The sequence below is a fragment of the Neolamprologus multifasciatus genome, chromosome 8 (genome assembly GCF_963576455.1).
Source record: "Neolamprologus multifasciatus chromosome 8, fNeoMul1.2, whole genome shotgun sequence".
In the NCBI taxonomy this organism is placed as follows: Eukaryota; Metazoa; Chordata; class Actinopteri; order Cichliformes; family Cichlidae; genus Neolamprologus; species Neolamprologus multifasciatus.
Window position 1 is genome coordinate 24,619,102 of NC_140446.1, and position 24,277 is coordinate 24,643,378.

Below are 24,277 nucleotides of genomic sequence, written 5' to 3' on the forward strand. Positions count from 1 at the left end.
TTCTCAAATGCTCTCTGAGGAGATACACTCTCTGCCAAGTAAGTACTACTGCTTTAATATATTTTAACTAAATATGTCCATGCATGTGTTAATTGGCTTAATGTAAGTAGATGTGTTTAGATGCTGCTAAAATAACCTGTAACTAATAGCTTCAGAAGTAACTTTTACGTGAATGTTCATAGGAAAAAGTATTAAGTCTAAAAAGTGAAAGTATGCATTATGTAAAGTTTTTTTTTCAAATTTTAATTTGAAATTCTCATTCAACTATTTGAATAAGAATACTTTGATCTAACTGTTTAAGACGCTTTAAATGCTGTCACATTTTGTCATTTTGATTTTTCTACCAAACTAATACAATCAATATTAGCTTTAAGTCACGAGTGACTTATTTTGCATGGAGCTCTGGAGTTTGTAGGCTTTCCATTGTACTATACTACACAGTATCGATTTTTTCCCCCACCCCTAATTTGCAGTAGAGGTGTAGCTGTCAGGGGAATACGGAGGTGTAGAGTACAAAAATATATCCCATAACAAAAACTCTAAATGAGCGGGGAGATTATTCTGTTCACTTACTCCATGTTGTTCATCAGCATCTACAATCTGAACTGTATTAGTGACTATAGTGACAGCTGCAACAGAGCTATCATTATAGTTGGCTGTCATTATATGTTGGCTTAGTCCTTCAATTGTTTGAATTTCCACAGAACACAGTCACAGTTAGAGTGACTGTACAGAGTGGAATGTGACTGAAGTATTAATGCCAAACCAAACAAACAAACTATAATTTAAAAAATGACCCCAATGAATCACTGACAGCTCATCAGTGCATATCACATCATCATAAGTTTGGCAAACACTGGAATTAGTGTAGAACGCCTTTTATTGTCACTATACACATTGTGTACAGTGAGATACAGAGTAGCTCCTACTCGGTGCGGACATGTGGGACAAGAAAAGGGGGGTGAGGTGCACAGTTCTGCAGCACTATGTACATATGAACAGTTTGTATACTTGCACAGCTGATATTTTTTGCAATCAGAAAACAATAAATATTTACAGTGTAGAGTTTTGGCACGTTAAAATTGCACCGTGTTTTAGGAGTGAATTAGGAGAGAGTCATTGGAATATGGGTTCATTTTAGAGGATTGTGAAACAGCAGAAGGCAAAAATAGAAAGCAAAGAAATACCCAGATGCCATTATGTCAGGTGGAGACATTATTAATGAGGTTCATTAGCAAACTCAGTCAGGCAGTGCGGTATATACTGTATCGTATTCAGCCAACCCTCATTTCTTCAGATTTTGCTTCCAAGGAGCCAGATTTAAAAAAAATATATATATATATACATACATACACATACACACACACATATATATATATATATATATATATATATATATATATATATATATATATATATATATATATTTTTTTTTTTTTTTTTTTTTTTTTCTGAACAGCGCAAAATTTCTCCAAGCTTTTGACGTTTTTCTTTTCAGATTGGCTGTTTTCTTCATTCATTTTTTACACTTGACCATTTTGAGAGGAATGTTTGTTTTTGGTAAGCCACTTAAATGCTGCCCTATTCAAGGATAAAAAGGCTACGTAACTCAAGGAAGAACCAGTGCAGTGTCTACGCAGAAAAATTAACAAAGAACCATTATACATTTTCTGTATAGCCACTTTGTTACTAGCTGCCTGTTGCAAAAGAATAAAAAATGACAATACAGTTTGACAGACATAAAACAGTATTTTTGCACCAACAGGGTGATTCCCAAAGAGCCACTAGCTCAAAACTAATCTTGATTAATCATGGTGTGCAGTGTGTCATTGAGAAATGGCAGGCCCAAAGATTATCTACAGCAGACTGAACAACAGTCGTGTTCTTAAGATAAGAAAAAGTCCAGCCAAGACCTGCAGAGGAGCTCAGAAATGCAGCTGGCCCTTCAGTTGAGTTGTCCTCTGTGGCAAGAGTAGGAAGGTTCAAAGTTTTTCAGTGTTTAATGTCTCCATGTTCCCCTGATGAGCTTCAGTGAGTAATACAAATTCTTAAAAACCTCTTTCTTTCTGTTGGCAGCAAACAATTTACAACAAATTTTATTTTTCTATAAGAATCAATATATGATCCTAAAACAGGACACTTACTCCATACTTGGAGATCTCATATCAAATGTATTTGTGCAATAAGCTTAGGATTAACACCACAGAGTCTCCAGCTGAAAGAACAACAACTGAAACTGTTGAGAGCAGGTTGTTTGAAAGCGCCACATTTTCACTGATTCACAGCATGTTTAAAGTCTAAATCTTGTCTTATTTGTAAAATTATTGCATTCTATTGTTATGGCCCACCGGGCAAATTTTTGTTTTTATGGGCCGATGGTTTTTTGTTGTTGTCTTTTTTTTCGTAACGGTGTAAACAGTAAAAGGTGGCGGATTGGACAGATGCTGGCAGATGTGTAAAGATAACTCAATTGTTTGGTGGTGGCTATGGCGGAGCTTCCACAGATTCAGTAAAATTAGCAAGTGGTGGAGGGCAGCAGGTGGATGAGGGAAAGGGGAGGCGGAGAAGGAGAGACCCGAGGCGGGGCCGGTCAGAGCGTCAGGTGAACTGAACTTCAAGTAAGAAGCTATGACCTGCAGTCTATCTGGGTCAGATATAAACCAAGTTTAGTTTATTTTCGCTGTGCTGACGTTTTACAGTCAGTTACAATAACTCGTACTGCATGCTAGCTAGCATGATGGAGTTTCTGTACAGCTGGGTGGGTGCTATGATGTTATTGATAGTGAACTTTATTTTATTCATAAGGTTAGTTAGTAGAGTTGCCAACCATCCCGTAAAAAACGGAATCCTCTGGTATTCAGAGTTAATATTACACGTTTTGTATTGAGCTGAAAATAAACGCGATTATAGAATGGAAAAAAAAGATACAAAGCTGGATTTATTCTGTCTTTACGCTGTCAGCTGTTTCTTTTTCTCTCATTGTCCCCCCTCTCTCTCCTGTTGCTACTTCAATCACGAAACTGATCAATGATCAGCTGATCGGCTTTTCTCTCTTGTTTGTTTATCGCCCGCTTTGCGCCAGAAAGAGGAAACTAGCGGAGGTCGAGTTAAACAGCAGAAGCACCCTTAAACTTGATTAGCTGTTGTTAGAATTGATTTAATATTACTTTCTAGTATCAGCTGATGTTTGCTGGAGCCACAGCTGTAAAGCTGCTGGTCATGATATCGGTTTGGTTATCTGGTGAGAGGGAAACATGAAGATGAAACCAGGAGATGTCCTTACTGAATCATCAGAGCTGAACAGGTGATGGAGAAACAGGTTTACCTTTGAGGTGACATGAATGAGTTGAAGGAAAGTTATGAACTGTTTCTGAGAGACAAATAACACCAGCATCCTTTTTCTATGTAGCTGACAGCTGGTAACTGTGCAGGGGCGGATCTAGCAAAGTGTTGCCAGGGGGCCAGGTAGGGCATTAACAGGGAAAGGGGGGCACAAAAGAATACTTTTTTTCTTATTCTCATTTAAAATTTCTAGCTTTTAACAAATAATTATCCGAATCTTACAACCAAAGTTTTCATCTGATGTCAAATATATAGAAATCCATTATTGTACATAGTCATTTTTTGAGGGTCCCAACGTAATTTCTTCAGAAGAAAGTACTGTACATGATTCCAGTATTTTCCCACGTTTTCTAGATTCTGTACCAGTACTGTGTGTAAAATGCCATCAAAAAGTCAATTAAGTTTTATTCTTTCTCACCTGTCTTTCTGTCTCCTTTCACTTTTTAAAGGTTGCCATGTTAGAAAAAATATTTTGCCCTGCCATGCTGTTTATTGATGTGGTAAATGAATAGTTTATGAAAATATCACTAAATCTGTCATTTATTATTTTTTAATATTCAGTAATCATCATGTCTCACCTCTAGTCTTCTCTGTCTTAATTTCAGGTTTCCACCATGTGTTGTAGATAGTTCAGGAGGTTAACTCGACCTCCTGAACTATCAGGAGGTCAACCTTTGAGTACTTAGCAGAACCCAAAGTTTCTGCTAAGTACTTAGCAGAAACTTTGGGTTTCTGCTAAGTACTGTTTAGAATAGCAGAATAGGGAGGATGGTGTAGGTTTAAGTTTATTACATTGATACATATGTACCAACAAGACAGCATACATCACTGTCACAACGACGTTTGTTTTCATTCAAAGGCTTTATGGTTTTTCCTATAATACCTGGTGGGCCCGTCTCTAGTCAAAGTGCCCGGGCTGATTTTTTAGTCCCAGTCCAGCCCTGATCATCATCATCAACATCTGATAGCATGTTAACAGATTAACAGAGAAAGTGTGTAACCACTGTTGTGTAGCCTTTATAGATATCCAGGCATCTAATGCAAAGAAAGCCTGTGTTAAACATTATTTAGGTCTGGTGCACTAGGTGTAAGCAATTATTGGATAACATGTTAGCCTTAGCGGCTATATGTAAGTCTTTACAGCGTTTTGGAAAGAAGAATATTTATATTGGTGTTTTTCCTGTTGAGAATGTTTTTACTTAAAATATATTTTCTTCACTTCCAGGATGTTCTGCCTGTGGATATGTTTGAGTGTGTTTTGTGCTTTACCAAGCACTGTATCATCAGATCAAGGTATTTTTTATCCCTTGTACTATACTATTATTAAGACACTGGGACAAATAAACAAGGAATAACATCAGTTATTGCTTTTTTCTCTTCCAGGCGTGTCACTGATGTGCAACGAGACTGTCAACATTACCGCTGGAGAAAATGTGATCCTAACCTGTTTCATAAATTGGATTTTAGAAGGAGAAGACTGTGTTGGTCACAGTTATGTCTGGCGTAACACAAATGGCACCAAACTCTGTGACAATGGCGTAAAATACGGCTGTAAATGGAATAATTATACTTATGTGTCACTGACCATCTTAGATGTGATAGAAAAGGACGTTGTCACAGTTGAAATCTCGACAGCCTGTGGAATGGAGAAATCCCATCCTATCAGAGTACAGCCAATCAGCGGTGAGTCCCTGTATGCAGAACACGTTGTATTCAGTGTACCTGTCGTGTGACTATATTGTGCTGTATTCTACAGGTGAACCAGCTGTATCAGATCGGTTGCAGGAGGAGTCAGCACATGCTGCAACCACTGCGCTTTGTGTTTGTGCCTCTGCTGCTGTTGTGGTCATTTTGTGTTTCCTGTATAGAAAATACAGATGCAGAGTGAGAGGACAGTGACATAGACTGCACCAGGGAGTACAGACTGACAAATTCAGATTGTTCTTATCAGTGAACAGGTGGATATGAATGTATAAGCTGTTTATGAAAGCTAGTCCTCACCATCGATGACTCTGCTCCTGAACCGTCCTGTTGTTGTCATTTTTTTTATCATCTGTTTAATTTTTAGTTTTTCAGAAAATTATTTCTTGTGTTTATGCTGACTGAGCAACATTCACATGAGGATTTTATGACTAACAGAGCTCTACATGACTTTCAGTCATGTCATATAGTTAAAAGAGGAAAATGATGATGAGCCAGCATTGATGTAGATGTTTCACTGTGCAGTAAAGACTCTATGTTGGGATTTTTTTAAACTTTCTGCCTTTAGTCTCTTATGTCAGCTGTCCCCAACCCCCAGGCCTCGGACCGGTACCGGTCCGTGAGTCGTTTGGTGCCGGGCCGCGAGAGTTGAGGCTCAGGTGTGAAATGTATAGTTTTCAGGGTTTTTATCGGTTTTCAGTGTTATTTTGTTATCGTTTTTATTGTTTACTCGGTTTTCCTGGGTCTTTTCACGTGTGTTATGAATAAATTCTCTTTTTTTCGGTACCGGTACTAGTTTTATTTTGTTGTATTTATCCGTGACACCTTAAAGGCCGGTCCGTGAAAATATTGTCGGGCATAAACCATCTGTGGCGCAAAAAAGGTTGGAGACCGCTGTTTTATGTCTAAACACTGGCTCTGTGTTCTTGCTTCTCTGCTTCTAAATTAGGTTTAATTGCATTTGCAAGAAACTTTTTTGTTCTTTTAAGTTCTTCCTTTTTGCAGTGTTGACATGAATTTATTTCCATTTATAATTCTTCACTTAGACCGTTTTAAAATATTCACTTATATCCTATGATTTTCATTCAGCGTGGACCTTCACATATTTAATTCTGGCTCAGCGAAGCATGAACCAAGGAACTGTGAAGTTTAGTAGGTCATTCTTACTTTTAACCACTTGGGAAAGCTGTCTGTATTTGAACAGCCTGTGGCTCTGAAACTGATGACCTGAACCTGTGGATACTGAAGGAATTTGAGGAGTTTAATGATTCAGAATCTTAGTGGTCTAATATGAGTGTGACGGGATCATGCCAGAAGAGTAGGGTCTCAGACCTAAAAGTTTGCAGGTGACACTATTGTGTTTGGAGTCATTGCTGACAGAAATAAATCAGCTTATAGGTGTTAGGTGGAGCAGCTGACCAGGTGGTGCAAGGACAACAAGTCGGTCTTGTCCTCAGACAGATGATTCAAGCCTATGAAACAAGGATCAACCTGTGAAAGAACAGGTTACATCCTGAAGCAATTATGTCAGTTAATGCTGAGCAAAGCAACAGAAAGGGAATGTGCAATATGCTGAAAGACTGTTCCACTTACTATCAAAAAGAAAGAGGTTGTGTTTTTGTGTGCATACAGGCGTGTTATCTCTCTTTATCTGACAAAAACTTTGTAGGTGTGTAGAGCTGGGTCATGTTAATGATTTGGCTTAGAGTTTGGCTTACATCCAGCAAGATCTTCAAGGTAAACTTTAATGATTTATATATTGAAAATTTACAAAAAGGTTTTTAACTTAGATTTTAAACTATCATTCTTTTAAGTGTGATGTAAATTGGTAACATATAGAAAGTACTGTATAAAGATGTAAAATATCACATTTGCCCCTCTGTGAGTCTCTGTTTTACCATGGTGCAGAGGTTTGTGTGTGCCAGGGGCTAGCTTTAGTTTAAAATGAATTGTTTTGTGCTGTAATTCTATATCTATTTATACTCTCATTCGTTTTTCTTTCTGTTCCTTTTCCTTATTCTGTGCTTGTATTTCCCGCACTGAATACTCTCGCCTTTGTTATCCTTCACACATTTTGAATTACTGCACATTGCCAGATGTGTTTTTTGTAGTGAAGTATTTTGGGGGCGATTTTTAGTTCTTTCTCTTGTCGCTCCTTATGTTGACTTCCTCCTGTGCAACCTTTTGAAGTGTTTTTAGATTTGGGCTTTTTTGGCTGTTTATTGGATACCTTCACGCGAATAACCACTGCCTGTTTTGGAAATACAGATTTTTATTGTTGGACATCTTTAGACTACTCCTGCTACCACTGCTACAAAACTTTAAAACATTTTTTAGTAATTAATCCCAACATTTATATCTTTTTATATATATATCTTATATCTTTTTTTTATCTTTTTATCTTTTTTTATTTAAAATAAATAATAATCAGTAGCAACTTTTCATTCATCTTACTTTGTTTATTCTCATATGAACTGTCTCAAGAGTCGATTTGAACGTTAATGTTTTCAAACAGAGAGTACCAAAAACAACTGTTGTCCTCAGGCACCTTTTATAATGGACACAAGTTAGTTTTGTTTGGAAAACTGAAATAATTTTCATTTCATCAATGTTTTATGTTGTAATCTCAAAGTAGTTCATCTAGACTTCATGTTGAACAACACGTGTGCCTCTTACATCTCAGCAAATCAGTTATTTTAACTCTGCAGGTAGGTAACTCTGACAGGTGTCCTGTGTCAACTGGATACATTTTATTTATATATTTATATATATATTTGTAAGTCATTCTCAGATGCTCTCCAAAGAGTTAATTCTCAGCTAAATGAGTGTTAGTCCTTCTGCAATGGATGTTATAAATTGCTTCTTTTTCTGAGGATAACTGAATCATGTGCTTGGTTTTACAAGAGTGATGGAGAGCTGTTTATCCAAAAAATATTGTTGTCTTTTTTAACAATACCTGTAAGTGATCTACCAAGGAGTAGATACTCCCTAATCTGGTTCCCCTTTTCACAGCTTTTGACTAAAAAAAAAGTGAAAAGGACTACAGAAATATTTACCACAGAAAAAGTTTCTTTGACTTCCTGATAATAATGAATTAAACTAGTCCAGCCTAGAAGTAATAAATCAAGGAACTAGTTTTTCAGCGTCACCCTGAGACAGGATATTTCTAAATTTAGAGATATTGTGCAAATGGAGGAAAGCAGTGAAACAATGAATGCATTTAAAACAGAAACTGCACAGCAGGAGGGATAATATGTGTCAAACTAGTGATTTATGACTTTGTAGGTAATAAAAGTTAATGGCAGTCATAGTTTTTTATGAACCATGAATCATATTATCAGATTTTTTTTAATTTTTTTTTACCTGTCCCATTTGGTTCTTTAGCCGTCAGAATTGTGTAGCAAGCAGGACCGACAGCACACAATGTGCTTGGAAGTAGCAGCCAAGAAAGGTGTGATTTAAGCCTATGAACAGTGAACACCCGTGTGCACACCTGTGTGGATCGGCGCACTTGTATTCAAATGGTTTCCCCATGTAATGGTCTGCAAGAGGATATAGAGAGCCATAGCCCCGTCCCCCAGGGCATGAAGCAAGCATGGAGGAGATCCAGGCCCCAGACATCCAGAGGCCCCAGAGTGCAAGAGCCCAAGGAGGACCACCGGAGGGGCATCCGTGCCACCTTCATGGGAAGGGCTGAGGATCCCCAGACGAGGGGTCACCCAGTAGCCACCGGGCAGAAGCTAGAGGGGGCCGCACCGGCGTGCCCGCCGGCTCCGCCGGCAGCCAGCTGTGCCAGAGTGAACCGAGCCGCAGGCACAGAGGCCGGAGGCCCGAGGGCCCTCCGCGCCCCGGAAGAGGCCTGACCGAGCAACAGGCGCCAGGCCCCGCCAAGTAGCCACCGGGAGTGAGCTGGTACATACCTGAGCGCCCAGCCCCGGACACCAAGAACCACCAATGCACCGACCCCTGAGGGCATCAGTCACCAGCAGGGAGGTGTGGTGAGGGGAGATAGGCCTCCACACTTTGGAGGGCCTGGGAGTTCCCAGAGAGGTGGAGTCTAAGACCCGACCTGACATATAGACACAGACATGCATTCCCACCCTCATGCACACATATACAAACACTCAGCACTCACCCAACGTAGGGATAAACGTAAATGGACATGTACACATAATCACACTCCCCAAACATACTCTATACCCCGGGTCCGCCCCCCAGAGGGGGCGAGGGTACCAAGGTTTGATATCAACCGTGGGATCCGTCAAGGTTGCCCCGTTTCTGTTTTCTTTTCCTTCTTCCTATGGAGTTACACTCTATTCATTTTAAAAACAGCAGTGTAATGGGTCTGTCTGTTGCTGGCAGAACATTATCTATTACTCAACTAGCAGATGACACACTTTTTTAAAGGATAAATATCAAGTTGATGAAGCTCTCAAAGTTGTCAATAATTTCTCAATAGCTTCTGGTCTTAAACTCAACATTCCAAAATGTGAACTTGAACCTGTTAAGTTCTGCACAGATACTATTGCATCAGGTGTTCCTGTTAAAAATAAGGTTAAATATCTTGGTATTATCATTCAAAAAGACCAAGATGCTAGATTATCTGAAAATTTCAACCCTCTCATTACTGCAGTACAACAAAGATTTAATCTTTGGCTTCAAAGAAATTTATCCATTACTGGAAGATCCTTGTTTATGCAGCTATGGCACTTGATGTTTCAAAAGAATTTTGCACAAAAATTGATAAAATATTATTCAACTTCATTTGGAAAAAGAGAATACATTATATTTTTTTAAAAATGTAATGATGAACAAGTTGTGATCTGGTGGCCTAAATTCTTCAGATTTCACTTCCCTAAATGCGTCTTTTAAAATCAAATGGATCAAACTCTTTTTTAAAAATCCCAATTCAATTTGGAATTTTATTACCAATCATATCTTTAACTCACTTGGAGGAATGCACTTTCTGCTAAGATGCAATTACAATATCTCTAAATTACCGATTAAACTCTCCAACTTTCATAGTCAACTCTTATCATCTTGGTTAATGATATACTCTCACAACTTTTCTCTCCATAAATATCTCATTTGGAACAATCAGGATATTAAATTTACGAACAAATCATTATATATTCAGAAATGGGTTGATAGAAAATTTTTACTTGTGAGTCAGTTACTGAATGATAATGGTCAATTATTCTCTTATAAGACATTTTTCTCTGTTTATGATTTTCCCGTCACTCCAAGAGAATATGCTGTAGTTTTTGACGCAATACCAGATGGGGTGAGAAGGTTACTGGTGTCTGCTCCTAAAGGCAGAAATTGTATTATTCCAGAACTAAATCCCGCTAGCATATACATCGGTAACATCTGTCCTTTATTGAGTGAAAAAGACACAAATCAATGTATTAGACAAATTATTCAAAGAGATATTGTTTCCAAAACTTGCAGCTGTATTCTGTTGGAATAATATTTACAATGATGTAGACTGGAAAAACACTTGGATTCTATCAAGGAAATTTATCATCACTAATAAGGTAAGAGAAGTTACTCTTAAGTTGATCCATAGATGTTATCCAGTAAAAACATATCTGGTTACATTTAAGAAAAATATTTATACTCTTTGTACTTTTTGCAGCAATGCAGAGGAAACAATATGTCATCTATTTGGGAATGCACGTATACACATATATATTGGATTGATTTAAATAATTTTATAAACACCAAAATTGATCCTTCATGCAAACTGAAGTTTCAACATATTCTGTTTGGCCTCTCACATACCGATAAAATGAATCCAGGAAAAAAATATATATTATCAATCTTTTGATTTTTTTTGCCAAATTTCACATACATTGTCCAAAAATTTCTCAACAGCATCCAAACATATTTGCTTTTAAAGCCCTGTTTTCAAATTATCTAGAGACTCTAAAGAACAGCACTAACTCCAAAGCATGTAAAACACAAGATTTATATGTTGTTTATTTATACCTTGAGCATCTCTTTCTTTTTTTAATCGGTTATTTCTTTTGTTTGTTTTTTCCTGAAGTAAACTTTTTTGTTTATGTATTTGTATTTATGACTTGTTAAAGATACTGCAAGATGTTAAATGTTTCATACCCTTTCTATAATTACATTACTATGTATATTTGTTGTTCAATTGTTCAAATAAAAAAGAAATTTTAAAAAAGCGTGCGGTCGCTGGATTGGGACACAGCCTCTGTGTACTTCCTGTGTTAAGTTTAAGGTCCATGTCTTGGTGTCAGCATTTTCAGTTTCGTGTCTTCCCCGTCCTGTCAAGTGTGATTCTCCTCAGCTGTGTTCCTTCTGTGCTTCCACTTCCCTCATTACCCATTTCCCTCATTCAGGGTCTGCAGCCTTAAAGGCTTAATTTTAAGGCCGATTACGTCACAGCAACGCAACGAAGGCTGTCCCAATTCGAAGGCTGCTCGAAAAATGCGGCCCTCAAATGCGTCCTTCATTTCCCCTGAATTTGAAGGATTGGTCGATGCATCCTTCAAACATCATCCAACATATACCCGGCGGTGGGTGTAAAATTTTGCCGAAAAAAAACGGCGGAAGAGGGGCGACCGAAGAGTAAACTTTTAAAAGTAAGTACTGAATATTATGTCAGTTATTTATGTGCGAATGTTGAATAATGAAGAACATTAAAACATAACCGTTGGCCACATGTCGGCAAAGTTATGTGACATTAGCGATGTTTGTACTAACTTGGTTTTAAAGCCTTTACTTTAAAATATACCTGCTCAATAGTTGGCTTAATCTTACAGAGAATGTGATGATTTTATGGATAATTAAAGTCAGTCATATATCCGCAAACACAACAAGCTGAAAGTCAGTGATGCTACTCGGTTTGCAGTCCTGAATATCACAGCACAAGCAGGATTCACTGCACTGTTAATGTTAGCTGTGTTATATTGTTCGGTGGTGTCGAGCCAAACGGACTTTAACGTGTGTTTGAACGAGCTGACGGTTCACTTGTTAAACTGAAAGAAAGATGCTTTAATCCGGTGGTTCCCAAACTTTTTTTTGCTAGGCCCCCCTTTGTTTTACAAGAAAAATGTTCGCGCCCGCCGCACAAACACGTCTTCCAACCACACACACCCATATTTTATAATATATAATAAAATAAACTACTAACTCTTTTATGCTATGTCCACACCTACACGGCTATTTTTGACAACGCAGCTGTTTCGTCCACGTAAACGGCGATTGGAATCACCGAAAACAGAAAAAAATTTTAAACTCCTTTTTTGCGTTTAAGTGTGGACGAGCAATACAGAGTTCAGGCAAAGTCAAAGGTATGTGCCTTTTTTCATGTCACGCTGTGCGCCACTTTATTGTTTACATGAGATGAATTGCAGAATGGCAGAGACAAAATACTATTAATCTGACTGTCTGCAGATTTTACATGCAGTTACTGTCCCTCCATTTAGAAAGGCAGAGGCGTCATGGTGTGATTATTTTACGTGTAGTTGTTTTTTTCCTGTGTAATAATATTCAACATTGCTATCAATACATTTTTTTCAAAAAATGTCTCTCTGTGCAAAATGGGTTCAAAAACATAAACAGCTGTGGGATACTGTTAGTCCGTGATTTGAACCAGGGGAACAAATCGTGGCAGGATCAGCCTGATATTATTTGTCACTGTAACTTTACTGTATAAAGAGCTAACATCTCCAAAATGTCAGGAGTAGTTAGTCATTACAACAAGTGTTTGTGAACTAAAAATCAAGAATGTGGGATACTGTTTGTCCGTGATGTGGAGAGCCCATAGCATGTTCATGACGCAGGGAAAACCAATTCTGCAGGGGAGACCGACCTCGGCACTTGTGCAGGTGAAGCCAAAGGGAAGATTTGCTTCATCATATTTTCTAGTCTTTGGCTTAGAATGAAGTTGGTTTGGAAACATATTCAGTGATGCTTCATCTCCTGTTTTGCGTTTGTGTGGGCGCCCTGTGCTTAGCAGTGTCCAAGCGTTGTTTTTTCTTTTCACCTTTCACACCGTGCCCCCCCCCCCCCTGCAACAATGGGCCCCACACTTTGGGAAAGTCTGCTTTAATCACAGGAGTCACACATGTGTCCACTGTACCATCTGGGAACTCTTCTTGTTTAGCACTCGTAATAACACAAACACTACATCCTCCTTCTTTTGTGCTGTTTTGTAGCAGTGTATACACCTGAGACTCTCACCTGTCTTTCTGTCCTGCACTCTCTCTCTGTTTCTTTCTCTCTGATTGTGTAATACAAGTATGAACATGTATTTATAAGTTACACTTGTGTTTGAATCCTGCAGCTTATCACACATTTGATTTCCATGTGTGACAACTGCAAGTGTCCAGAGTGAGGACAGACTGAGGGACCCACTGCTGCACATCATCTGTGAGGCTTTGCACCCCTGATGATCCAGCAGGACAAACTCAGCAGTGTGTGAGGAAGAGGAGGAGGAAGAGCCAGCAGCAGCTGACAGATGGGGAGAATAGACAGACTGTTCCCTGTTTGTGAAGGACTGCTAGAAAAGTTTAAAATAACTAATTGTCTGTCCTGAATCAGTCTTATTAGGTAATGTTCAAATCATTTTATCATTCCAGTGTTTGCAGTGTGGGAGAAAGTACTCAGGGCCTTCAAGTTACACACTATGAAAGGCAGCAACAAGTTAATGTTCAGAAACCTAAAGTATGTATCAGCAGCAGAATGGAGCTAAAAATAAATGTTTGTTTCAGTTCTATGAAGCTTTGAGTATTTTGGATTAGTAGCACTGCTGTGTTTGTTGCATCATATTGCTGTAATTGTTTATATGCTTTATATAGTCTGAGGTAAGTTGATCTATAGTGTTACATCCAGTGTTGGGGAGTAACGGAATACATGTACCGCCGTTACGTATTTAAAATACAAAATATGAGTAACTGTATTCCGTTACAGTTACCGTTTAAAAATGTGGTATTTAGAATACAGTTACTTTGTTGAAATAAATAGATTACACGGTGGTACTTTCCTGTTTCATATTGTGGCGGGTCAGGACTGTTTGGGTTTTGTTTGACAGCTACGTTCTGTTGTTCCAGGCGGCAGCGTTACGGTTTCCATGGTTACAGGGTGACGCTCTCTCTGTGTGTGTTTCCTGGGTGAGAGAGGCCTTTTTGTTGTTGTTGTGCTAAGCTAATAGGCAGAATGCTACAGGTATAGCTCTAAAGAATGTAGCATCATGGGCAGTGTAGTCCGTGCTGCAGGGAGAATGGACTGCCATACCCGTTATGTGTCTGTGAGCGAGGGAGGGAGAAAAAGGAAAAGTACGAGCTGTCATCGAGCAAAAACGGGAGCTGGAAGCATGTAAATATAATAATAACCACTGCAGCCAAGAAGAGTGCCTGACGAGCCCAGTTGTAAGTAAGCTATTAAGACTCGACTGTACGCCGTGTTCGTGTTTTCCTCTGAAAACAATAAGTTCTGTTGGAGCAGCCTTTCAACGCCTCTCTCTGTCTCTCGCAAGCAAAGTTGACCCAGACAACAAAGTAAAGCTAGTTTTCGGCTACGAGCCCGACACAGAACCCACCGTATTAGTCAGAGGTCCCTTTACTACAGTTCGGAGCCGCGGACCTTCAGTAACAGTAATAAATCACAGCAATAGTACATTCACGTAGTTGTAAACAGCATGATAATATATTAAGTAATCCAAAGTATTCAGAATACGTTACTCTCATTGAGTAACGTAACGGAATACGTTACAGAATATATTTTGGGGCATGTATTCTGTAATCTGTAATGGAATACATTTTAAAAGTAACCTTCCCAACACTGGTTACATCATATTCTTTAAGGATGTTATGTGTTTGTGTACTTTCTGCCCAGTTTGACCCATTTAGCAGAAGTCAGCCTGTTTAAGGCTCTGATATCTATTCTGTATGACAAGCAGTTATGACATGGTCTGATTTTCTCACCCAATAAAGGAATATTTAATATATCGGTCTACTCTTCATTCTATCAGAAACAGTTATCACAGCTCGTACATTTTGTTTTTACACAAGCACTGAGCAAAATTTTAGTAATGTCAACATATTAAAAGAACAATATTTGTCTCTTAAATATATCTATTTGTACACTGCCAAAGATACTTGCCTTTGAGTGAAGATATAAAGTGATAGGAAATATAAAGAACTGCAACTTGAATCTTTACTGAAGCTCAGTATTTGTTCAAGTTTACTGATGTAATAATTAATCATGATTAATATGATACTAACTTTAATATTGGCCATACTATATTTACATTAGCTTACAAGTAGCTTACCATCACCAGTGTGTGAATGTGTGTGTGAGTGGGTGGATCACTGAATGTGGTGTAAAGTGCTATACAAATACAGGCCTTTTACCATGACTTTAGTCTCATGAACATTCGCTAATTTTTATTTACTAACTAATCTTAAAATGACTGTTCAGCAAGGAAATGAAGCCCAACATGTTTTTACAGTCCCATGGTCTCAGGCTCAGATACTTATCAAATCACACAAAGCTCATGTAAAACAAACAAATTAACAAAACATTTTCTCCTTCATTTCTGTCAAACAATGCTGTATAAAATAAAATAAAAATAAAAACAAAATTCTCCTCAGATAATCTTTTTTCCAAAGATGCTTTCTGTTATTATCAGTAGTTCGCTGATTTACTGTCAATGGGTCCCCTTTCTGATACGTTTTTCTAATAACTATGACAATGCTGTTAAATTGGGGTGTGACGTCATCATAACGGCTTTGACTGGCAGCTGCAGTCACAGAGAAACTTGTGTATCTCTGTTGGGGAATGGCAGATGGAGCGGGGACGCTGAGAGGAGGTCCAGCGTTTACGTTACAAAACCATGACCGACTGTTTTAAACTGACATCCTGAGGTGTTTTTCAGTAAACCGACGGACAGACCCCAGGCCCCGCCGCACTTTTTCAGAAAGTTAAATGTATCTGTAAGCTAATCCATAACTACTGTCCCTAGTTATGTCCTGAGACGCAGCTAGCTAAGATGAGCACTCGGCTGTCGGAGATACTTGTTTTGTACAGTTCGTTTAGCTAAGCCGTGCAGGTGAATGAATTTACCCTGACTAATGAAATCAAGAGAAAAGCACCGGGCTGCTCAGTCACTAATTACCGTTACTGTATTTTTTATTGCAAGTACTGTAAGAGCAACAGGTAGGACAATGCTTCAGCTCCTGTGCAGAGGTGATTATTAAATGTATGCAGACAACAGCATGTTTCTGTCTTCTGCAACATCAGTATATACAATAGCACAAAATTTAAAAAAAGAAGAAAAAAAAAAAGAATGTTACTGTTACATTATGTTATGACATCATCATGATGATCAAAGGCATTTTATATGCCCTATGACATCATCATAATGAACAAAGGCATTTCATATGCCATATGACATCATCATGATGATCAAAGGCATTCTATATGCCATATGACATCATAATGATCAAAGGCATTCTATATGCCATATGACATCATATGTGAATCCTTAAATATAGGTAGGGATCCCAAACATTTAGTCAGTTTATTTGCAACACTCAAGATTGCAGCATTCAAAGGTACACCTGAGAAACATTTTGTAACAGTTCAATCTTTAACACAGTCGCTTCATTAACACTCCAACATGTCTCAGAATAATCACGGCAAAGATCAACAACAACAAAAAAAGGTGTTGAAAAGACGATACAGTCAGATTTCAAAAAGCAGCAAAAATAACTCTGAGAGCTACTCTCCAGAGAGAAAGAGGATGAGAATAGAGATAGAGAAAAAAGAAACAGCAGTGAGTCCGAGCATCCAAGAAAGTTCTTCGTCCAGCATTGTCCAACCCCAAGTTCAGGAAACAAATGCACTTGTCCAGCTTCCACTCAAGAGAATGCAAGGCCCGGATTATGCTGCACAGAATTGCAGGACAAGTGCTGACAGCTGCTCTCTACCAAGGAAAGAAAGACTTACCTGTGAAGGAAAAAATGTGTTGAAAAGACGATACAGTCAGATTTCAAAAAGCAGCAAAAACAACTCTGAGAGCTACTCTGAGAGCTACTCTCCAGAGAGAAAGAGGATGAGAATAGAGATAGAGAAAAAAGAAACAGCCGCAAGTCCGAACATCCAAGAAAGTTCTTCGTCCAGCATGGTCCAACCCCAAGTTCAGGAAACAAATGCACTTGTCCAGCTTCCACTCAAGAGAATGCAAGGTCCGGATTATGCTGCACAGAATTGCAGGACAAGTGCTGGCAGCTGCTCTCTACCAAGGAAAGAAAGACTTACCTGTGAAGGAAAAAATGTGTTGAAAAGACGATACAGTCAGATTTCAAAAAGCAGCAAAAACAACTCTGAGAGCTACTCTCCAGAGAGAAAGAGGATGAGAATAGACACTGAGAAAAAAGAAACAGCAGCGAGTCCCAACATCCAAGAAAGTTCTTCGTCCAGCATGGTCCAACCCCAAGTTCAGGAAACAAACGCACTTGTCCAGCTTCCACTCAAGAGAATACAAGGCCCGGATTATGCTGCACAGAATTGCAGGACAAGTGCTGACAGCTGCTCTCTACCAAGGAAAGAAAGACTTACCTGTGAAGGAAAAAATGTGTTGAAAAGACGATACAGTCAGATTTCAAAAGGCAGCAAAAACAACTCTGAGAGCTACTCTCCAGAGAGAAAGAGGATGAGAATAGACACTGAGAAAAAAGAAACAGCAGTGAGTCCGAGCATCCAAGAAAGTTCTTCGTCCAGCATGGTCCAAGTTCAGGAAACAAATGATACGACCTTGAGTGATACCAAAACCTCTGAAAACACACCAAAAGATGACAAGAGGCCAGAAGAAAGAACAGTGACACAGAGCATCCCACAAAGTTCTTCGTCCAGCATGGTCCAACCCCAAGTTCAGGAAACAAATGATACGACCTTGAGTGATACCAAAACCTCTGAAAACACACCAAAAGATGACAAGAGGCCAGAAGAAAGAACAGTGACACAGAGCATCCCAAAAAGTCCCTGGTCCAGGACTATCCGACTCCCAGGTCGGAAAACAAATAATTCGGCCTTGGGTGATACCAAAACCTCTGAAAACACACTAAAAGACAACAAGAGGCCAGAAGAAACAGCAGTGACACAGAGAATACGAAAACGTTCCTGGTCCAGGACTATCCGACCCCCAGGTCAGGAAACAAACAATTCGGCCTTGGGTGATACCAAAACCTCTGAAAACACACCGAAAGACAACAAGAGTCCAGAAGACCAGAGAGAAACAAACGTGTGGATCATTGGGTCCAGCTACATCAGACGAGCTGAGGGTGAAGCAAAAGAGATTTTCGGAGACAATTTCGGACTTAATGCCAAAGTCCAGTGGTTTGGCAAAGAAGGAATGCGCTGGGTGGGAGTCCTTCCTCGTTTTTATGAGGAGCTATCGACACAGAGCCCACCTGACATACTAGTAATCCATGCTGGGGGTAATGATTTGGGACTCTTTTCTGCTTATAAACTTTCTTCTGTCATTGAGAAGGAATTGATGCAACTGCACACAGAGTTCCCCTCAATGACAATTGCATATTCATCCATCAATGGGCGTCAAGTGTGGAGTTATGGAAATCCAGTCGAAATCAATAAGGACAGGATGAGTGTGAATGCCAGCATTAGAAAGGCTGTCGACCTCTTTGATGGAGTAATTATTGAGCATCCGTGCTTCAGGTTTTTCAGCAGCTCAAATTTTTTACCCGATGGAGTTCATTTCTCCAAGAAAGGAAATGAACTGTTTCTGACAAGCATTCGCACGGCCATCCAGGAAAGTCTTCAGTCACGTCACTGAAAACTGACTTGAGACATTTCTTTCACAGTCCAGAAAACCATACGTTGTTCATTTTAGGTAATGTGAACAACATATAGCTAACGTGTGCTCTCTTTTTTCTTTTCCTCTGCCTCTCATCCCCAACCAGTCATGACAGATGGCTGCCCCTTTCTTAGCCTGGTTCTGTCAAAGGTTTCTCCCTTTTTATAAGGGAGTTTTTCCTTTCCACCGTTGCCCAGTGCTTGCTATTAAAGGGGATCATTTGATTGTTGGGTTGATACAGGGCTCGCAAAATCGCTAGCCCGACGTCCCAGGGCTAGCAATATCTCCGGTTGGGTGATTTTGGTCGCCCAACCGGAGATATTGCTAGCCCCGGGACGTCGGGCTAGTGATTTTGCGAGCCCTGTGATAGTTTAGAATTTAATTGGCTTAAACTAATAAACATAAAACTTCAGGTGAGGGGTTCACATAGTAGGGAGCACTACAAAAATTACAAATAAAAACATGTAATTGTAAAGCGCTTTGGGTGCCTTGAAAAGCGCTATATAAATCCAATCCATTATTATTATTATTATTATTATTATTATCATTAATTGGCGGCAAATCAAAATAAAGAAAGCAATTTTTTTTTAAAAACATCTCTTACTGCTCTGTTTATTTCTTTAAATGAACACTTGTACTTTTTGTCATAGAAGAATAAGAATATTAATATGAATATGAACACCAAGGCGTTTCCAGGCCAGCCAAGAGATATAATCTCTCCAGCCTGACTTGGGTCTACCCGGGGGCCAAATGCCTGGTGGCACCTTTGCCTCCATGGGCACCTTAACTCATCACTTTTGATGCAGAGAATGTATTTTATTGACTTATATTAGTAGGTGAAGCCTTTTACTTCAGCTGTGATTGTTTTTCTTATTAAGATATATATTAATATGCTTTTTTAAGGATTAAGATTTGGGTTTGTTTTTCCAGCTTCATTAACAGTTGTTTTTTCAGAGATCAGATGTCCTCACAGGTAGGGATGGGTATTGATAAGATTTTCACGATTCCGATTCCATTTTCGATTCTGTTTAACGATTCGATTCTTTATCGATTCTTTTTAAAAAAGGAGAACACTAAGGTTGATTAGCTTAGACCTTTGTTTTATATCTTCTCTTTGAACAAGATAGAAATTTAGGAGTAACATGGCCTTACAAACCCAACAGTGAGATCTTAAGAGATCCACAGCCTACGGCTCTTCAATGGGGTGTCACAGGGTCCCCAGGAAAATAAATTGTAAATGTAAAATAATAAAATAAACATTCTTCTGTAGCAATAACAAAGTATAACATAAATTATTCTGTAGCAATTACACAAGAATATCCAGTAATGTCCCTGCCTACAATTAAACACATTCCGAAAATCGGGGGCATCTGCTGTGGCAAATGGGTGAAAGCCTTTTGCCACAAACTTAGTCACTGCTCGGTGACATTCGTCTATCCTGGCCTGAAAGGAGACGCTACCGGCAGACTGCAGCGAGAACTGCCAGCATCTGAGCCAGCCAGACTGTCTCTCTCATCATGGTCACCTAAATGCACAGTAATGGCAGGTTTTGTAATAAGGCAGATCGCGCTAACATAATATGCACTGTTAGTTGATTATTTAGCTGCCGCATTAACGGGAGAGGACGTGCAAACGTTACCGCTGCTGCTGGGTTGAGATTCACGAGTCCGGAGCGGCATTAAAAACACGACATTCATTTAAGGTCATCACGTGTTTTGTGAGCAAATGCTTTTGCATATTCGTAGTGTTTCCTCCCTTAAATGAAATATCTACTTTGCAAGTATTGCAAGTTGCCCTGTTGTCATCCGTTCTCGTAAAGTATAACCAAAGTTTTGAGCGTTTGAGCCGCCATGTTTCCTGCCAGGTAAATGACGCTCCGCAACGTGGTGACGTCATTTGGGGCGACTGGAATCGATAAGGGAATCGTTTGCAAAAATGGCAAACAATTCCAAAGTGTTCTCAACAAGAACCGGTTTTCGATACCCATCCCTACTCACAGGACAGCATATATAAGAATTGACTATGTGCACGTTAGCATATGCTACTTCCGGTGCGGAAACTCCTGTGGGGAGCTTTGTTTCCGGTGTCCTATTCGCGCCTGGTTTACGGTCCAAAACAAGTTAAGCAAGTGAATGAATCAAGCGGCGATTTACACTTCTATAGATGTCTCGGGCATTTACCGAATATATCTGTAAATAATGTTCATCAACTTGTCGATATTTTTCCCCCACGCCTCAGGGCAAAAGAGAAAATGGATTCAAATGTTATATTTCTCAGCTGTCCCTCGTTTATCGCGGGTGTTATGTTCTAAAAATAACCAGTGATAGGTGAAATCAAGTAGCCAATTTTATTTTTTGACGGTGCAAAACGTGTCGTGGACATTGTGGACATACAGCACTTCAGAGTCACACTGCTAGCGATCGATGCAGAGATTCTGTATTGTACAGGAGAGACACCACGGAGGAGATCGTCTGCAGTGATCAGGACGCAGGACAATGTGATGTAAAAAAATAAGCATGCAAACTTGCACAAAAAAATCTCACAGCCAGGTGAAAGGTGAACCGCGTTATTAGCGAGGGACTGCTGTAATTTTTAAGGAAAGTCACAACATACCCTTCATAAATACTAATGTATAGAAACCCTTACCAGCAATCGTTCATTTTTTGTGTGGCTTTTTTCACGGTTCGTTAACATGCTGTGTAGGTGTGTACTTGACTAGCTGATATCGACATAATGGGGGAAACGCCTGGTTTGACTATTCTTCACCTGTAGTGTGAATGCTGAACATTTGCCTGTTTAAATCATAAGACCAGTCACTATACAGAGATGTGCTTCTGAATGTGGACAATGTGTCTTCTGCATGCAGTAATGCAGTTCTGCTTGTGTTGAGTGATGTAAACAACTGATCGATCTAAACTCTTTAAACGTCAAAATTGATCATTAGATTTTTTATGACACAACAGTGGCGAGTGTTCCCACCTTCTGCTCTTTGTAACTTAACGCGATCTTTCCGTTTTCGAGTTTTGGACATGATTTTGGAGTATATCTTTGCAGTAGCGATTGACCGCAAAGTAAAGCTACCGGAAATGTACAACCCCACATCCGGTCTCAAACCAGGAAGTTAGCATTTTCTCGTGCACAGGGTCAATTTTACAGAATATGAGGCATTGGTGTGGATTAAACAGCGTAACGGTGTGTTCACACCGAACGCGATAGACGTGAGCAAAAACGCCCCAGACGCCCCTAATTTGACACGTACACATTCGTGTCCAACACAAATAAATGGCGCCTCAAAATATGCAATTTTGACGCACGTGAACCGGAAATGTGGAAGGAAGTTGTGCCAGACGGTATCTTTCCACTGTATTAGTATATTTTTTTATTAGTATAATATGAAATAAATTCTACATCTGTCAAGTCGTGTGCCAACATTTGCTTTGTAGTAGAACTGAGACATTAGTCATTATAAAAATTTATTTGAAATAATATTAAAATTCTCAAACAGAAAACATTAAACATAAATATATAAAATATAAGTATTTACAGAGAGACAGGAATAAAAAGGACCCAGCTGCTCTCCAGAGCAGGAACAAGGCTGAGGAGGAAATGCTCCAGCTCCACCGCCGATGGACCGTCCTGGGACCCGTCCCTCATCCGCCTCGGAGCTGTCCTCCTCTGTGGGCCTGTAAAACAGCACAAAACACAAAGAAATGAGAAGGCTGCTACTAGATTTTCATTTTCAACATTGAAAAAGAAACAAAAAAAAACCAGGATCTAATCAGATTGGTTGTAGATATTTAGTAAAGGTGATCACAAGGGAATCCCACCGAGTAAAAAGCTATCAGTGCTTGCTGTACATCTGATGCTACAATTATATATCTGTGGGTGCAGCAGCAGGAGCTCAGGGACTGGGGAGCCTGAGTAGCAACAGGTTCTGCTGCAGAATCAGCTGGTTTTATCAAGACAATATTAAATGTTAACAGGTTGAATACAATAATCATAGAGAAAGTATATACAGTGGTCCCTCATTTATTGCAGCAGGGGTTCAGAATAACTAGCCCCTGGCCACGCACTTTATACACTTTTTTCCACACACATGAACATTATCACCCACAACTATTTTCAGTTGCGGGTGATAAAGGATTCAGAAAGTTTATTCATGCAGGCCCATATGACAGAGAATGTGCATGTTCTTTTTTTTTCATATTTTAATTTATATTTAATTGTGTTGTGGTTTGCAGTGTTTTGTGTTGTTTCATTTTAAATTTGTTTAAAAGGAAAAAGCTGAAAATTTAAATAGTTAAAAGTTGAACTGTGACTAGTTGATTTTTGTATTATATGATTTATTTATTACACTTTATATGGAGTGAATAAATAAAAGTATATTTACGGTGGCCCCTAGAGACAAAGCACGTACAAACTCCAAAACACATACAAACTCCAAAACATGTAAAAACTCCAAAACACGTAAAAACTCCAAACACGTACAAACTCCAAACCACGTAAAAACTCAGAAGCACATAAAAACTCAAAAACACGTACAAAAGACAACAGAAGTGCTCCAGGATGTTAGGGGCAGTGTTGAGCTTTTGTTACCTAGTGGCTACACAAGTCAGCAAGTACCAACGACTGGATTTGGTGTGTGGTATAACAGGTAAATTAACATTTTTTTTAAATTATTTGAATATATATGAGTGCTTGTGTATAAATACACAAACAATACACATATGCTTTCAATTGTGTAATTTAAGTGATCTAGGTAGCTCTGTTTTGGAAGTTCAGTTAACTCTAGGAATGTGTTTTGGAGTTTGTACGTGTTTTGTCTCTAGGGGCCACCGCATATATTTATATATAAACATATATAAATAAAACCACTTTTTTTACATTAGTAATTCCTTTTGTGCATAATTTTATATTATTGTTAATAATAAATTAATTAAAGCAACAAAACAACCTGAAGAGCCGGTTCAGAGCCGAAAGAGCCGGCTCTTTTTAGTGAGCCGAACCGAAAGAGCTAGTGATGGGTCGGTCGCGAACGAAATGGCTCTTAGAGCCGGGTCTTTGTGAACGACGCGAGCCGGCTCCTTATCGCGAGCCGGTTTTTTTTTTTTTTTTCTTTCTCTCACCCTCTCTCTCGCACTTTTTTTCCGCTTCACTCAGCATGCGAGCCTTGTGCTGTAAGCTGGGAAGAGGAGGGAGGGGCAGTAGCAGTAGCACAGGAACAGAGCAGGAGGGAGAGAGAGAGAAAGAGCCAGGGACAACAACATCACATTAGAAAGGTATAGTAATCATCCACAACTATTTTCAGTTGCAGATGATAAAGAATTCAGAAAGTTTATTCATGCAGGCCCATATGACAGAGAATATGCATGTTCTTTTTGTTTT

General features: G+C 39.1%; 1 protein-coding gene and 1 long non-coding RNA gene across 2 annotated transcripts; both read left to right on the forward strand.

Moving 5' to 3' along the window:
* Nucleotides 1-4,538: 4,538 nt before the first annotated feature.
* LOC146513162 (uncharacterized) lies at nt 4,539-8,402 on the forward strand. The gene is made up of 3 exons (XR_014875760.1): nt 4,539-4,635; nt 4,726-5,025; nt 5,099-8,402. It is a non-coding gene; the product is annotated as an uncharacterized LOC146513162 (long non-coding RNA).
* Nucleotides 8,403-16,413: 8,011 nt separating this feature from the next.
* Nucleotides 16,414-20,105, forward strand: LOC146513163 (uncharacterized). Its single transcript, XM_085170688.1, has one exon. It carries the CDS (start codon nt 16,697-16,699, stop codon nt 18,869-18,871), a length of 2,175 nt encoding a protein of 724 aa, XP_085026814.1. The 5' UTR covers nt 16,414-16,696; the 3' UTR covers nt 18,872-20,105.
* The last annotated feature ends 4,172 nt before the right edge of the window (nt 20,106-24,277 follow it).